The 17,827-nt window shown below is 37.9% G+C and overlaps 1 protein-coding gene across 2 annotated transcripts in view; it reads right to left on the reverse strand.

Moving 5' to 3' along the window:
• The window catches only part of TRAK2 (trafficking kinesin protein 2), a 76,248-nt gene that overhangs the window by 12,668 nt on the left and 45,753 nt on the right, over nucleotides 1-17,827 (reverse strand). For both annotated transcript variants that reach the window (XM_055573103.1, XM_055573102.1), the window contains 9 exons: nucleotides 17,319-17,395; nucleotides 15,707-15,823; nucleotides 6,786-6,995; nucleotides 6,062-6,140; nucleotides 5,001-5,131; nucleotides 4,496-4,570; nucleotides 3,103-3,240; nucleotides 940-1,019; nucleotides 438-635 (listed from right to left, as the gene is read on the reverse strand). In XM_055573103.1, the coding sequence (XP_055429078.1) occupies nucleotides 438-635; nucleotides 940-1,019; nucleotides 3,103-3,240; nucleotides 4,496-4,570; nucleotides 5,001-5,131; nucleotides 6,062-6,140; nucleotides 6,786-6,995; nucleotides 15,707-15,823; nucleotides 17,319-17,395 (1,105 nt within the window). The remainder of the gene's footprint in view (nucleotides 1-437; nucleotides 636-939; nucleotides 1,020-3,102; nucleotides 3,241-4,495; nucleotides 4,571-5,000; nucleotides 5,132-6,061; nucleotides 6,141-6,785; nucleotides 6,996-15,706; nucleotides 15,824-17,318; nucleotides 17,396-17,827) is intronic.

Genomic DNA, 17,827 nt, shown 5'->3' on the forward strand with positions numbered 1-17,827 from the left:
AAAAAAACAGAAACAGAAATCTCAATTTAAACAAATAGGAAATTAAGAGCAATCTAGTTTTCCTTAATAGGTATTCAAGATTATTGTTTATTGTAAAGGCACCAAAGAAGCTGAAATTATGAGCACGGGTTATGAGAAACTATCATCTAATGCTATGCATAACTGCTAATGACCAAACAGATTCAAACAAATTTGATTCTGAACACAAAGATAGAGACTCAAATTTTGCCAAACCAGAGAAGAAAGAAGTTAAGAATTTTATAGTTCAATGCAAACTCCATTTTGAATATAATTAATTAAACCTTTTCACTCCAGTGATCCGTCTAACAAATGATACAAGGCATCACTACTGAATGAGAACTGATAGTTCCTTTCAGTGTTGTCTTCAGACAGCACAGAACAATGCTGAAATTTGTGTGTGAATCCATGTTTCTTACCCTGGATCTTCCTCCAAGTTACTCTTCTGGGTTGTTTTGCTCTCTGTTGGTTCCAAGCCAGATTCAAATGGTTTTGCTGTCATGATGACACTTGAGCGGTTGGAGCCTGGGATGGGCAGTAGAATTGGGAATGGGACAGAGCGACCCCGGGTGTCATTGGCAACCTTGACAGTGTCAAATACCCGTTTCTGTTGGGCTCTGTCAAAAAAGAAGTGTTTATTATTGCCACTGCCTACCATTGGAGTACTCTAGAAAAGATGCATGTAAATACAGCTCATTAAAAACACAGCCACCCTGAAGAGCCTCTTAAGTTTGGGAGAAATTATTAGAAAATAAATTTCAGAACAAGAGAATGCTCTCACAGATGGGAGCACTATCAGGAAAGAACTGAATAGTAAGAAGATATACTACTGAATCTCATAATACTGGTCACTTTGGATTGTAGCTTCTTTTCAATTTCCATCCCAATGGTCTAGTAACAACACATATGATCTGTACTTACTTTTGTTTAAAGAGAGAAGATTCCTCATCCAAACTCAACTTCTTACGCATGGTCCCCTCAATCTCAGCTGCCAGAGATTCCTAAGAAAAGAGTTTGAGGGTACTAACAGTGATTAACTAAGAAGCCTGTTATGAGAAATAAACGACCTTTCAATTATCTAACAGAATTCCCAGAATCCAATACTTTCAGTGTTATAGTAAAAGAAAACACAAGTAAACAGTCATAAGCTAAAATGCAGGGGAAGAAAAGAGACATTCTGGAAATGTAGCTTTTATATAAGAAATGACTACTTTTTCATCATATATATTTTTACAGGAAGCAATGGGAAAAGCCAATTATGATACATAAAAGTATTACATATACAGATACACAAAAATAAAAGGTTTGAAAGGCTATAAACCAAGACGTTAATAGTGATTCTGTGGAGGTCAGGATTTGATAGTATTTAACCATTTCTTTTTGGTCCTCTCTAGTTTCTAACTTTTCTATAATGAACATGTAAAACTTTTACAATATAAAAAATTGTTTAAAATAAAAATCAGCAATCCTCTCCTTCCCCTGATCAAAGGTGAAGATTCGATTAGCATGGATGGTAGACTCAATGGAGCTGACAATGACTAGAATTGGAGGTACTGGTGTGAACTCATGATGTTAAATATGCATATAAACATAAGATATGAATAGAAAGATAGATATACATGTGTTTATATGGGTGCATATGAACATACATATATTTCCTAGCTCTATCTGTTGAGAGGGACTGAAAGCAATAATAACTCTAGTGGCCAGGCATACCTAGCACCCAGATTTTGGATTCTAAGTATCATTCCTCACTAAAAATAACCAGAGCTCCTTGGAGAATGGCTGATCTGAAGGCTGGCCCAAGGAAAGGGCAAGAAGAGCCTGAAGGAGATCCTACTGACCACATCTGGGACAATTTAAGTATCAAAATAAAAAAGAGTAATGATGGCTTATAATCCATTGATTAAAATAGGAATTCATGGGTCTATACTGCGTAACCTAAATGAACAAATGAATAAATAAATGAGACAGAAAAGTTCTGACAAAAGAATGCCAATTTTAAAAAGCTGAAAAAAAATGATGGAATTAAAAAGTTACCATTTGGCAACCATCATAGTAATAACTGAGTCAGATACATCCCCATTAATGGGTGCTAAAACTAGTGGGTAAAGCTTGATGGGGAACATAATATTTAAACAGTATCAAAGTATCACCCCAAAATAGTTATTTTGATCACTTGGTCAAGGTAGTATCTGACAATTTTCATCACTGAAAAGTTAATTGGTAATGTTAATTCAATTAACTAGTAATTAATTAACAATGACTAACTTTACAGTGAAAAAAAACTGGCAGATATTACCTTAACCAAAGGATCAAAGTTAATTAACATCATCAGTAATGGGACAAAAAGACAATGTGTGCCTCCCAATACAATGCACTGAGGAGAACATGGCATTATTTCTGCTGAAAATGCATTGCTGCTGCTGCTAAGTTGCTTCAGTTGTGTCCGACTCCGTGCGACCCCATAGTCGGCAGCCCACCAGGCTCCCCTGTCCCTGGGATTCTCCAGGCAAGAACACTGGAGTGGGTTGCCATTTCCTTCTCCAATGCATGAAAGTGAAAAGTGAAAGTGAAGTCGCTCAGTCATGTCCGACTCTTAGCGACCCCATGGACTGCAGCCTACCAGGCTCTTCTGTCCATGGGATTCTCCAGGCAAGAGTACTGGAGTGGGGTGCCATTGCATTACCTAAATCTAATTGTGGGGAAACAACAGACAAATCAAAGCTGAAGACATTCTACAAAGGTCATAAATGACAAAACAAAGACAGAAGAACTGTTCCAGACTGTAACAACCCAATGCAATGTATCCTTCAAAGGACATTGTTGGAACAATTAGCGAAATTTAAATGGGCTCTGTGGATGAGACAGTGATAGTATTATATCAAAGTCAATATCCTGGAGTTGATGGTTGTATGTGGTTAGGTAGGAGAATGTCCTTGAGAGGATCCTTTTTTTTTTTTTAATACATACACACTGAAGTATTAAGGGGTAATAGGGTTACTAACAACCCTGTTACTCTCAAGGACCATCAAATCTTAAGCAAGTTTCCTTAAATACATAATATTTTTATCAGTTCCTTACCCCAGAGAAAACTCCATATGGCTGAGAGAAGTAGAGATGAGCTGCAGGGCTAGATCTACTGCGAAGTTCCTTTATTTCTTCTTGAGATTCATGTAGCATTCCGAGACACTCCATATTCCTGTCTTGTAACTCATGAAGCTGCAAGATTGGAGGGCGATTAGTGTACCTTATTATACTACAAAGTGACAACAGGAAAAAAAAATTGAGATGTTTAAATTTTATCCAGAGGACTAACTTTATGAATTTAAATTTTCTACAAAGACACTGAAACAGCCTAAGCAAGGAAAGTATATATATTTCCAGCTGCCAGATTTAGAGGTGTCTTGGCCAGAATTATATACAAACATGATTTCCTAAAAATGTGAAAAGTAACTGAGACAACCATAGCTGTCAATTCAGTATTTAATGCTTCTTATATAAAAAAAAAAACTTATAGAGGAAGTATAATAGCTATGGTCAAGTTAGTTTAGCACAATATTAGATATGTATATTTTTAAACATCTCTCTGAAGTTTGCAAATGACAAGATCAAGTCTATCAAGTCTGTAAGATGTCAGGGTGCAGGTTTCTGTGGTGGTCGAGCAGTTAAGAATTCACCTGCCAATGCTGGGGACAGTGGGTTCAATCTCTGGTCCAAAAAGATCCCACATGCCATGGAGCAACTAAGCCCATGTGCCACAACGACTGAGCCCAAGCTCTAGAGCCCATGAGTTGCAACTACTGAAGCCCATGCTCCATAACAAGAGAAGCCAACCACAATGAGAAGCATGCAACAGCAATTAGAAAGTAGGTCCTGCTTGCTGCAGCTAGAGAAAAGCCCATAAACAGCAATGAAGACTCACCACAGCCAAAATAAATAAATAAATAAAATCTTAAAAAAAAAAAATAGATGTCAGGGTACTCAACAGACATAAAACAAGTAGTTTCTTCTCCCTTGTTTCAGAAACTTTCTTTTATAGTTAGCATACATAAACATGTTAAAACAGTACATAATCTTCAGAGTACATTCTAACTTCAAAAAGTTCTTCAAGTGTATGCATTATGTGGACTAGATGATCAGCATCACTAGGGCTAGAGGTGCTTATTAAAAATGGAGATTGCTTTATTTTAAAAACTGTTGGGTTAGTTAACAGAGACCTGAAAGGGGTCATACATTCCTAAAAAATCTTATAATCTCAAGGTTTCCCTCTTAAGAAGGATGTTGTCATGTTATTATTAGTTTTAGAGACAGAATTCTTAAAAAGCTTTATTTTGTAGATCTCATAATTTCATTTTAATCTTCTGTGGTTATTTCAAACCTGGTAATCATCTTTAATCATTCTTATTCACAAAGAAGAAAGAAACTATTCATTCCTCTCTCCCATATTACACAAGATAAAGGAAGATCTCATTACCTCCATCGTCAATTGTCTTTGGGCATCTTTGGAAGCTTGGAGGTGAAGTCTCAGTTCTTCCTTCTCAATCACATGCTAACAACATATTAAAAGAGACATATGAAGCCTTCCCACGTAAATGAGGTTACTCTCTTTTTAAGACATCTGGAGAATGTTTTCCAGGGGAGAGTCCAAAGGAATAGCAAAAGCTAACCTTTCAAAAGCCAAACAATAGCAATAAAATGGGCAGAATACAAAATCCATCAAGGTGTTTAAAGGACAAAGAGCATGAATCAGTAGTTCATATCACAACTTTCTGAGGAAAAGAGAATTCCATTTAATGGAAAGAAATAATGATCTGAAAGTAGTTATTCATGATATTTCATGACAGAAGACTAAAACAGCAGTCAGAAAGACTACAGCATTGTAAAAGGACAAGGACTATGTTTATTTTGCTTAGCACTTAACAGAGTGCATAAGTATTAGGTCAGTGCTTAACAAACATCTGTTGAATGAATGAACTTACTTCTTTAAGTTTGTGCTGAAGATCTACAATCTGAGACAAGAGAGAGGAAATCTCTTCTTGGTATCGAATCAGTTCATCACTCTTCCCAGACAATTCTTCAGTCATTCTGGACATCTGAGCATTGGTTTCACCTGGAAAACAAAAATTTAAAAATTAATATAAATATAGGACATTAAACTATGGCTGGTGGGCCAAATCCTGTTTTGTAACAAGCATTGGGCTATCATGAATTGATTTTTCTTTAACATAAATTTAAAGTAATAAACCTGAATAACCCAACAGAGAAAATTGAAGGTTCTTCTGATAGACAAATGCTGGGAATTTAATAAGAGGCACTGAAGCCAAAAAGAGATAACTTATAAAGGCAAACAAGCTAAAGATTTTGCCTCTGTCTTTTTCTTTATGAAGGATAAAGCTGAAAAAAGATAAGTGAATTATATATGTTTGCAAGTGCTGAGACACTATGTTTTTGAGTAATCATCAGGGATATAAATAAGGTCCCAAAAGAAATGAGAATCAAACTTAACAAATATAACAAAGGCTATACACTTACAGAGAGATTCAAACTTTTTCTCTAGTAAAGCTGATCTTTTTCCAACTGATTTATTTTTTTTTAATTTAGGTAATAATACATGAAAGCAAAATATATTCCTTTATAGAAACCCAGTTTGCATTTAACAAATACTCACTGAATGTTATATTTTACACCATCATTTAAGCTCTAGTTTTGCTACTAATCAGTTTCCTGACTTTGGCAATCATATTCTCTACAGGACTATTTCTGCACCAACAACATAAGAGTTTTGGTTCCTTTCATTTTAATATGCTGTAACAGGCAGAAATATAGGTCTTTATTTAATGATGACAAAGATATTTCTTAAAAATACAAATGGAACTTTATTTAGAGTTGTGGGCTCAATGTTATATTCCAAGATTTTTAGTAACTATTTAAATTGTTTCTTGACATGTTTTTATTGAAATCATTGATCTAATTTCTGAGTTAGTGATACACTACCAAAGAATTACCCAGAGGCTATAAAACAGAACACATTAATACTTACGAAGTTCTTTAACACAATCACTGACAAGCTGCTGTTCTTTCTCTTCATAGGTAATAGTTTCTGTCTTTATGTGACAAGCCTTCAAGGGAAAAAAATCAGTATGTGATAATATTTTCTAACGATTTTCTAGAATTAACTAAAGAAAACTTCTAATACTCATTTAAGATAAAAGTTCATCACTTGCAAAGTAAAACAAAAACTCATAAAGCTTTATCTATCACAAAATAAAGACTATGGAATAGGACATGACAAACATCTCCCCCTTATTCCTTGCAGGGCCTTTGCACATCACCCCCAGCCCCTGCTCTCCATCATATATCTCTGATAGGCTAATCCTCAGCCTCAGCTAAAATGTCACTTGTTTAAGTAGCACTGCTTTGATCCATTCTCTGACCCTCCCCCATTACATAAGCTCATGAAACATTTTCCAATACAGTTCTTACCTTATTTGTAATGATTTAGCTATTTGTGTAAAGTCCACAACATATATATTGTATGCTGTGGTTTCCCCTCTTTGACCTGTCAGCTTGCTATTCATTTTTCACTGGGCTCTGAGTAACAGTGGAAGGTAATCAGTCACCTGTGCCTTAGCTGCCACCCACTCCACCCCCAATGGAATGTCAATAGCAAGTCCTTAGTTATGCCATATTTCACCCCAATACTACCTAGACCTAAACCTTATAGCCCTTAAGGTAAAGGAGAGTGAGAAATAATGTGACTGTGCCTTGGATCGAAGAAGCATATTCTCTTCTTCCAGTTCCTTGAGCTTTTCTTGCAGCATGTCCAATTGCAGCAAACCTTGAGATAAGCTAAAGGACTCATTGAAGCGAAGAGGTGTAGAGCAGCTGGAATCAGTTTCACTCTCTTCAGAAGCAATGGAGACAATTCGAAGCAACTCATCTTTCTTGGACAGCTCATGCTGCAGTTGATTAACCTGCACATCAAAAGGGCTTGATTTACAAGATAGTCTTTATTTTACATTATTTACAAGTAATATACCTTATAATTCATGGGGCAATTGTTTCTCGCCATAAAACAAAATCATAAACTCAGCTTCTAGGTTCTATTAATTAAAGTAATAAGAGCTAAAAAGCGAGTTAAAAGCCTCATATATTTCCAGAGCTATAATTTCAGAGCACTAACTCAATGAATATAGTTTTTTCTATAGTAGGTGAAAAGAAAAGCCAATTTCCATATTCAATATAATTGGAATATAGGAGGAAATTTCACATAAGGTGACATATTCACAGTTCAAAACAAAACAGAAGAAACTTCAAAATATCAGAATAGAACCTTATTTCAAATTCTCATTCTAAAGGTATTTTCCCCCTTAATTTCCATTTTATTTATTTATTTTATTATTACAATATTGTATTGGTTTTGCCATACATTGACATGAATCCACCACGGGGCTACATGTGTTCCCCATCCTGAACCCCCCACCCACCTCCCTCCCCATCCCATCCCTCTGGGTCATCACTGTGTACCAGCCCTGAGCATCCTGTATCATGCATCCAACCTGGACTGGTGATTCATTTCACATATGATAATATACATGTTTCAATGCCATTCTCCCAAATCATCCCACCCTCCGCCTCTCCCACAGAGTCCAAAAGACTGTTCTATACATCTGTGTCTCTTTTGCTATCTCGCATACAGGGTTATCATTACCATCTTTCTAAATTCCATATATATGTATTAGTATACTGTATTGGTGTTTTTCTTTCTGGCTTACTTCACTCTGTATAACAGGCTCCAGTTTCATCAGCTCATTAGAACTGATTCAAATGTATTCTTTTTAATGGCTGAGTAATACTCCATTGTGTATATGTACCACAGCTTTCTTATCCATTTGTCTGCTGATGGACACCTAGGTTACTTCCATGTCCTGGCTTTATAAATAGTGCTGCGATGAACAGTGGGGTACATGTGTCTCTTTCAATTCTGGTTTTCTCAGTGTGTATGCCCAGAAGTGGGATTGCTGGGTCGTATGGCAGTTCTATTTCCAGTTTTTTAAGGAATCTCCACACTGTTCTCCATAGTGGCTGTACTAGTTTGCATTCCCACCAACAGTGTAAGAGGGTTCCCTTTTCTCCACACCCTCTCCAGCATTTATTGCTTGTAGACTTTTGGATAGCAGCCATTCTGACTAGTGGGAAATGGTACCTCATTGTGGTTTTGATTTGTTTTCTCTGATAATGAGTGATGTTGAGCATCTTTCAAGTGTTTGTTAGCCATCTGTATGTCTTCTTTGGAGAAAGGTCTGTTTAGTTCTTCGGCCCATTTTTTGATTGGGTCATTTATTTTTCTGGAATTGAGGTGTAGGAGTTGCTTCTATATTTTTGAGATTAGTTGTTTGTCAGTTGCATCATTTGCTATTATTTTCTCCCATTCTGAAGGCTGTCTTTTCACCTTGCTTATAGTTTCCTTTGTTGTGCAGAAGCTTTTAATTTTAATTAGGTCCCATTTGTTTATTTCATGAAATTAAAAGACACTTACTCCTTGGAAGGAAAGTTATGACCAACCTAGATAGCATATTGAAAAGCAGAGACATTACTTTGCCAACAAAGGTTCGTCTAGTCAAGGCTATGGTTTTTCCTGTGGTCATGTATGGATGTGAGAGTTGGACTGTGAAAAAGGCTGAGCGCCAAAGAATTGATGCTTTTGAACTGTGGTGTTGGAGAAGACTCTTGAGAGTCCCTTGGACTGCAAGGAGATCCAACCAGTCCATTCTGAAGGAGATCGGCCCTGGGATTTCTTTGGAAGGAACGATGCTAAAGCTGAAACTCCAGTACTTTGGTCACCTCATGGGAAGAGTTGACTCATTGGAAAAGACTCTGATGCTGGGAGGGATTGGGGGCAGGAGGAGAAGGGGAAGACAGAGAATGAGATGGCTGGATGGCATCACTGACTCGATGGACGTGAGTCTGGGTGAACTCCAGTAGCTGGTGATAGACAGGGAGGCCTGGCGTGCTGCGATTCATGGGGTCACAAAGAGTCGGACACGACTGAGTGACTGAGCTGAACTGAACTGTTTATTTTTGCTTTTATTTCCAATATTCTGGGAGATGGGTCATAGAGGATCCTGCTGTGATGTATGTTGGAGAGTGTTTTGCCTATGTTCTCCTCTAGGAGTTTTATAGTTTCTGGTCTTACATTTAGATCTTTAATCCATTTTGAGTTTATTTTTGTGTATGGTGTTAGAAAGTGTTCTAGTTTCATCCTTTTACAAGTGGTTGACCAGTTTTCCCAGCACCACTTGTTAAAGAGATTGTCTTTCCTCTATTGTATATTCTTGCCCCCTTTGTGGAAGGTAAGGTGTCCATAGGTGTGTGGATTTATCTCTGGGCTTTCTATTTTGTTCCATGGATCTATATTTCTGTCTTTGTGCCAGTACCATACTGTCTTAATGACTGTGGCTTTGTAGTAGAGCCTGAAGTCAGGCAGGTTGATTCCTCCAGTTCCATTCTTCTTTCTCAAGATTGCTTTGGCTATTTGAGGTTTTTTGTATTTCCATACAAATTGTGAAATTATCTGTTCTAGCTCTGTGAAAAATACCATTGGCAGCTTGATAGGGATTGCATTGAATCTATAGATCGCTTTGGGTAGTATATTCATTTTCACTATATTGATTCTTCCGATCCATCAATATGGTATATTTCTCCATCGATTAGTGTCCTCTTTGATTTCTTTCACCAGTGTTTTATAGTTTTCTATATATAGGTCTTTTGTTTCTTTAGGTAGATATATTCCTAAGTATTTTATTCTTTTCATTGCAATGGTGAATGGAATTGTTTCCTTAATTTCTCTTTCTATTTTCTCATTATTAGTGTATAGGAATGCAAGGAATTTCTGTGTGTTGATTTTATATCCTGCAACTTTACTATATTCATTGATTAGCTCTAGTAATTTTCTGGTGGAGTCTTTAGGGTTTTCTATATAGAGGATCATGTCATCTGCAAACACTGAGAGTTTTACTTCTTCTTTTCCAACTTGGATTCCTTTTATTTCTTTTTCTGCTCTGATTGCTGTGGTAAAAACTTCTAAAACTATGTTGAATAGTAGTGGTGAGATAGGGCACTCTTGTCTTGTTCCTGACTTTAGGGAAAATGCTTTCAGTTTTTCACCATTGAGGATAATGTTTGCTGTGGGTTTATCATATATAGCTTTTATTATGTTGAAGTATGTTCCTTCTATTCCTGCTTTCTGGAGGGTTTTTTTGATCATAAATGGGTGTTGAATTTTGTCAAAGGCTTTCTCTGCCACTATTGAGATAATCATATGGCTTTCATTTTTCAATTGGTTAATGTGGTGTATTACGTTGATTGATTTGCGGATATTGAAGAATCCTTGCATCCCTGGGATAAAGCCCACTTGGTCATGATGTATGATCTTTTTAATGTGTTGTTGGATTCTGATTGCTAGAATTTTGTTAAGGATTTTTGCATCTATGTTCATCAGTGATATTGGCCTGTAGTTTTCTTTTTTTGTGGCATGTTCGTCAGGTTTTGGTATTAGGGTGATGGTGGCCTTATAGAATGAGTTTGGAAGTTTACCTTCCTCTGCAATTTTCTGGAAGAGTTTGAGTAGGATAGGTGTTAGCTGTTCTCTAAATTTTTGGTAGAATTCAGCTGTGAAGCCATCTGGTCCTGGGCTTTTATTTGCTGGAAGACTTCTGATTACAGTCTCAGTCTCTGTGCTTGTGATGGGTCTGTTAAGATTTTTTTCTTTCTTCCTGGTTCAGTTTTGGAAAGTTGTACATTTCCAAGAATTTGTCCATTTCTTCCAAGTTGTCCATTTTATTGACATAAGTAGTCTCTTATGATCCTTTGTATTTCTGTGTTGTCTGTTGTGATCTCTCCATTTTCATTTCTAATTTTATTGATTTGATTTTTCTCCCTTTGTTTCTTGATGAGTCTGGCTAATGGTTTGTCAATTTTATTTATCCTTTCAAAGAACCAGCTTTTGGCTTTGTTGATTTTTGCTATGGTCTCTTTTGTTTCTTTTGCATTTATTTCTGTTCTAATTTTAAAGATTTCTTTCTTTCTACTAAACCTAGGGTTCTTCATTTCTTCCTTTTCTAGTTGCTTTAGGTGTAGAGTTAGGTTATTTATTTGACTTTTTTCTTGTTTCTTGAGGTATGCCTGTATTGCTATGAACCTTCCCCTTAGCACTGCTTTTACAGTGTCCCACAGGTTTTGGGTTGTTGTGTTTTCATTTTCATTCATTTCTATGCATATTTTGATTTCTTTTTTGATTTCTACTGTGTATTGTTGGTTATTCAGCAGTGTGTTGTTCAGCCTCCATATGTTGGAATTTTTATTAGTTTTTCTCCTGTAGTTGAGATCTAATCTTACTGCATTGTGATCAGAAAAGATACTTGGAATGATTTCAATTTTGGTGAATTTACCAAGGCTAGATTTATGGCCCAGGATGTGATCTATCCTGGATAAGGTTCCATGTGAGCTTGAGAAAAAGGTAAAATTCATTGTTTTGGGGTGAAATGCTATAGATATCAATTAGGTCTAATTGGTCTATCGTCCTTTAAAGTTTGTGTTTCCTTGTTAATTTTCTGTTTAGTTGATCTATCCATAGGTGTGAGTGGGGTATTAAAGTCTCCCACTATTATTGTGTTATTGTTAACTTCCCCTTTCATACTTGTTAGCATTTGTCTTACATATTGCGCTGCTCCTATGTTGGTGCATATATATTTATAATTGTTGTATCTTCTTCTTGGATTGATCCTTTGATCATTATGTAGTGTCCTTCTTTGTCTCTTTTCACAGCCTTTGTTTTAAAGTCTATTTTATCTGATATGAATATTGCTACTCCTGCTTTCTTTTGGTCTCTATTTGTGTGAAATATCTTTTTCCAGCCCTTCACTTTCAGTCTGTATGTGTCCCTTGTTTCGAGGTGGGTCTCTTCTAGACAACATATATAGGGGTCTTGTTTTTGTATCCATTCAGCCAGTCTCTGTCTTTTGGTTGGGGCATTCAACCCATTTACATTTAAGCTAATTATTGATAAGTATGATCCCATTGCCATTTACTTTATTGTTTTGGGTTTGACTTTATACACCCTTTCTGTGTTTTGTGTTTCCTGTCTAGAGAGGATCCTTTCGAGTTGGTTTGGTGGTGCTGAATTCTCTGAGCTTTTGCTTGTCTGTAAAGCTTTTGATTTCTCCTTCATATTTGAATGAGATCCTTGCTGGGTACAGTAATCTGGGCTGTAGGTTATTTTCTTTCATCACTTTAAGTATGTCCTGCCATTCCCTCCTGGCCTGAAGAGTTTCTATTGAAAGATCAGCTGTTATCCTTATGGGAATCCCCTTGTGTGTTATTTGTTGTTTTTCCCTTGTTGCTTTTAATATTTGTTCTTTGTGTCTGATCTTTGTTAATTTGATTAATATGTGTCTTGGGGTGTTTTGCCTTGGGTTTATCCTGTTTTGGATTCTCTGGGTTTCTTGGACTTTGGCGATTATTTCCTTCCCCATTTTAGGGAAGTTTTCAACTACTATCTCCTCAAGTATTTTCTCATGGTCTTTTTTTTGTCTTCTTCTGGGACTCCTATAATTCAAATGTTGGGGCATTTAACATTGTCCCAGAGGTCTCAGAGATTGTCCTCATTTCTTTTAATTCGTTTTTCATTTTTCCTCTCTGTTTCATTTATTTCTACCATTGTATCTTTTACCTCTGTTATTCTACTGTTGGTTCCCTCCAGAGTGTTTTTGAACTCATTTATTCCATTATTCATTATATATTGACTCTTTTTTATTTCTTCTAGGTCCTTGTTAAACCTTTGTTGCATCTTCTCAATCCTTGTCTCCAGGCTATTTAACTGTAACTCCATTTTGTTTTCAAGATTTTGGATCATTTTCACTATCATTATTCAAAATTCTTTATCAGGTAGATTCCCTATCTCTTCCTTTTGTTTGGTTTGGTGGGCATTTATCCTGTTCCTTTACCTGCTGGGTATTTCTCTGCCTCTTCATCTTGTTTATATTGCTGTGTTTGGGGTGGCTTTTCCATATTCTGGAAGTTTGTGGAGTTCTCTTTATTGTGGAGTTTCCTCCCTGTGGGTGGGGTTGGGCAGGTGGCTTGTTAAGATTTCCTTGTTAGGGAAGCTTGTGTTGGTGTTCTGATGGGTGGAGCTGTATTTCTTCTTTCTGGAGTGCAATGAAGTGTCCAGTAATGAGTTATGAGATGTCAGTGGGTTTGGATTGACTTTGGGCAGCCTGTATATTGAAGCTCAGGGGTATGTCCCCATGTTGCTGGAGAATTTGTGTGGTATGTCTTGCTCTGGAACTTGTTGGCCTTTGGGTGGTGCTTGGTTTCAGTGTAGGTGTGGAGGTGTTTGATGAGCTCCTATCAATTAATGTTCCCTGGAGTCAGGAGTTCTCTGGTGTTCTCAGGATTTGGACTTAAGCCTCCTGCTTCTGGTTTTCAGTCTTATTCTTACAGTAGCCTCAAGGCTTCTCCATCTGTCACTTCCAAGGCGGTTCCCTCAGTTTTAGCTTCTTCTGTTTGCTGGTCTCTTCAGTGTCTAATTTCCGCCCTGACACAAGGGGGTGGTGGTGGACACTTTTTAAGGCTCCCTTGTTCAGTTGTGCTGTGGGGAGGGAGGAACACTGCAAACAAATAACACTGGCATGTGCTCACAGTGTCTCAGCCACAGTGGGTTTGCCCCCGCTCATGGCGTGTGTGCTTTCCCTGTCTACACTGCTTAGGCTCTAGGTTGCTCTGCTGGAAACCGTTGCAGCCAGCCCTGGGTTGTATGCACTTCCCAGGTCTAAGCTGCTCAGGTTCAGGCACTCGGGTACTCCTCAAAGGCACAGATTTGGTTGGGCCTGCATTTTGTGCCCTTCCCAGGTCCGAGCAGCTCAGGTGACCAGGTGTTTGGCGAGCACGGTTGCTGTGACTTATTGCCTCCCCTGTCCCTGCCACTCGGTTTTCTGGGTGTACAACTGGCGCACCTTCTCAGGCGGATGTCAACCATCTAGAATCCCAAGAAGTCTTGGTTAGCAATGAAGCCTGCTTGCAGTTTGGTATAGGGTGCCTCTCTGGGGCCGCGACTGCCCCCTTCCGGCTCTGGCTGCCCTCGCCTGCTTGTCTCTGGTGGGGGATGGGTCGGTCTGCAGCCAGCTAGCTCTGCTCAGGCCTTTGTTCTGTGAGTGGGCCTACTAGTGTCTTAGGTTAGGGCTTTTCACGTAGCTCTAGTCAGTTCTTTGTTCTGTGAGCGGGCCTGGAGGTGTCTTAGGTTAGGGCTTTTCGCAGGGTAGCTATCCCACAGTCTGGTTTGCTCTCAAGTTAGTTCCCTCAGATTGCCCTCAGGACATTCAGGCCTGGTCCTTACTCTAAGCAATGCAGCCTGCACCTCCCTGCCCAGCCACCGCTTGCTAGTGGCCGATGTGGGCATCTGTGCTGCTTCTCTGCTGGGGGAGTTACTGTTGGGCACGGAATCTGTGGGTTTTAATTATTTATTTATTTTTCCTCCTGGTTATGTTGCCCTCTGAGGTTCCAAGGCTCGCCACAGACTCGCCAGTGAGAGTGTTTCCTGGTGTTTGGAAACTTCTCTCTTTTTTAAGACTCCCTTCCTGGGATGGATCTCCGTCCCTAACCTCTTTTGTCTCTCTTTTTATCTTTTATATTTTTTCCTACCTCCTTTTGAAGACAATGGGCTGCTTTTTTGGGTGCCTGATGTCCTCTGACGGCATTCAGAAGTTGTTTTGTGGAGTTTACTCAGCGTTCAAATGCTCTTTTGATGAATTTGTGGGGCATAAAGTCGTCTCCCTGTCCTATTCCTCCATCATCTTAGGACCGCCTCTAAAGGTTTGTATTTTTAAGCTGTGTGACTCTATATGACTTACCAACTTTAATTCTAGGGAATTAGTACTTTAAACTCAAAGGCTTGACTGTTACTAAACACGATATCTTTATATAAAATATAAATGAAACTAGATAGCAAGTTAAAAATTTTTTCCTTTTCTTGTTTGGGTTTTTGAAAAAAGATACTTTCTTTGGGTATCTATGACTTTGGGGTATATTTTAAAATACTAAGATAAGATAATACAAAAAGTCTACACAAAGGAATAAGAATAAAGTGTTAGAGTTTGCAACCCAATGGTCTATACAGTCCATGGAATTCTCCAGGGCAGAATACTGGAGTTGGTAGCCTTTCCCTTCTACAGAGGATCTTCTCAATGCAGGGATCGAACGCAGGTCTCTTGCTGCAGGTGGATTCTTTACCATTGAGCCACAAAGGAAGCCCCAATATACTGGAATAGGTAGCTTATCCCTTGTCCAGTGGGTCTTCCTGACCCAGGAATTGAACCAGGGTGTCCTGCATTGCAGGCAGATTCTTTACCACCTGAGCTATCAGGGAAGCCATTAGAATCTAAACAGGATGCCACAAGTACTGTAGGTACTCAATATAGACTTTATGTTGACTAAGGTAGAGTCACATGAGTACTCCTCTGTACATTAGCATTTCATTTCTCTACTGGTTAGTTCAGTGGATACCAACAATTAACATGTACTGGTATTATCTGTCAACCTATTGTCATCATTTCAGGGACACCAGGAAAATAAATTCTCCATTTCCCAAATCTAACTGTTTCATGCTGCAAATACTTGATCCAAGACATACTTGATCAAAGGCTTGTCCCAGTTGCTCCTCCAGGGTTTCATTCTGCTCAGACAATGCATGGTTCCTCTTTAAGAGAGCTTGTCCAATTCGAGCAGCTAGCTCCAGATCACGATCCCTCTGTTAAAACACCAAATACATGTCTTGAGTACAAACAAAATTAAGTAGTAGTTTAGAAATCCTGCAGTCATTAAAAGTAATGTCCTAGAAAGCATCAAGGCCCATTTTAATGCCCAGATATACAAACGAATACAGGGCCTGACACACAAATGGTGTTTAAAATATGTGGTCAAATGGATGACCACCGTAGTTATAAATGCAAGAGAGTATTTCCTAATATTAAGTGAGATTTATTGATCATCCTATTAGTTAGGATACAGCAACTCTATCTTTAAACTTATGACTTTGGAAACTTAGAAAACTAATATAGTCTTTAAAAATGAGGACAGGGCCTGACCCACAGTAAAAGCCCAATAAATATTTGTTGAATGCATGTGTCTTTGAGCATGGTAATGATACAGTAGGCATGTTGAAAACCAAGGCAAAGCTTGTATGCATTCAGAGCCATAGGCTCAGAAGAAAGCATAATCAAGAACCCTATTGTCAACTGGTGTTAAGAACCATGATATGAAATAAAATAGGGGATATAACAAACTGGACATTTCAAGGCTATAGGGTTCTTCTTTGAATATAGAGAAGAAGGGAGTCTGAAGAAATCAGTGGTAATGATGAAGGGAGGCCCAAGCCAAGAGTTACTGTATCTGGGTAGATGGTAATAACTTAGCAAGGGCATAGGGATTCCCTCTATATGGTGGGGATGAGAATTGTACTCTGTAGGATGGAAAACTATCAATATAGTAAAACATCTAAGTGCCTTATGGTATATGGTTATGCTTACATTAATCACTGCAAATAAAATTAAACTTCTTTTTGTTCCATAGTAACATGAAAAGTGGTAGATGGGTTATCTCTAAATTTTCAAGGCCCACTTATTTCATTTTCAATATAGGCTAAGTGGCATACACAAAATCATTCTGGGGAGCTGCCAGGGGTGATGGGGACATGTGAGGAGAAGGGTACTTCAAAGAGAAAGATAATTCCCATAAGATCAACTGAACTTGAAGCATAGGGAGAGCTCTCTAAGACCACCACTCAGAAGAGATACACTATATATACTAAAAATGTCATGGACAAAGTGAGCTCAGATAATAGCCTGAAAGAAAGTAGAAAAGGGAAGGTGCTCCAAACTGTTGGTGTTTATTTGCAAACGAGCTGCTTCTTGAATGGGAGCTCTGTTTCAGGGTAAGTGACAGCAAGGATTTATTTAAAAAAACATATTTTTTTAAAGATTGTTTTTCTAAGACAGTGAAGCCAGCCAGCATCATTATAACACAACAATAAAAAATTAAGCGCTGTGCAACTTTATAAAAATAAACTTCAGGAGCCATTATACTTTGGAATGCCAGTTGGTTTGAGTTGTTCTAGTTGTAACAACCTTATACAGAACAACCTAGGGCAAAGACATCATCATTCTTCATTGATATGCAAATTTAATAGCTTCTAAACGATCTTCAAGGTTTACTTTTTGTACTGGAGAAAAAGGACACATTCCTACCTCTGCCAGGAGATGTGTAACCATGTCGATGTCATTGTAAGTTTTGGTCATCTGCTCCACCCTGTCTGTGCCTAGAACTAAGACAGTTAAAACAACTGTTTATAAGATATAGAAATAACACAAGGTTTTAATATTCATAAGAATTGAAAGATAACAACACAACAAACAACTCAGGCTTTTACAAAAAGTTATTTAGAATAAAAATACAGGTGAAAAAAGAAAAAGAAAAAGAAAATAAATAGTTCACACGTTAGTCAGGACAGACCAATTACTACAAACAAAATGTATATCATACAATGAATTAAGAAAATATCAACTGGTCACAGGGTAGTCACCTCCTGACTATCTTCTCTTTCTGTGGTGAGACTGGAATTTTGTCTCACTCATGTTAGAAGATATAGGCCAGAGAATTAACTGAATCGTTTTATACCCTAATCTAAAGTTATTGAGGGGTGAGTTTGTGAGGAGTTATTAAAAAAACTAAGATCATGGCATCTGGCCCCATCTCT

Source organism: Bubalus kerabau, chromosome 3 (genome assembly GCF_029407905.1).
Source record: "Bubalus kerabau isolate K-KA32 ecotype Philippines breed swamp buffalo chromosome 3, PCC_UOA_SB_1v2, whole genome shotgun sequence".
Lineage (NCBI taxonomy): Eukaryota > Metazoa > Chordata > Mammalia > Artiodactyla > Bovidae > Bubalus > Bubalus kerabau.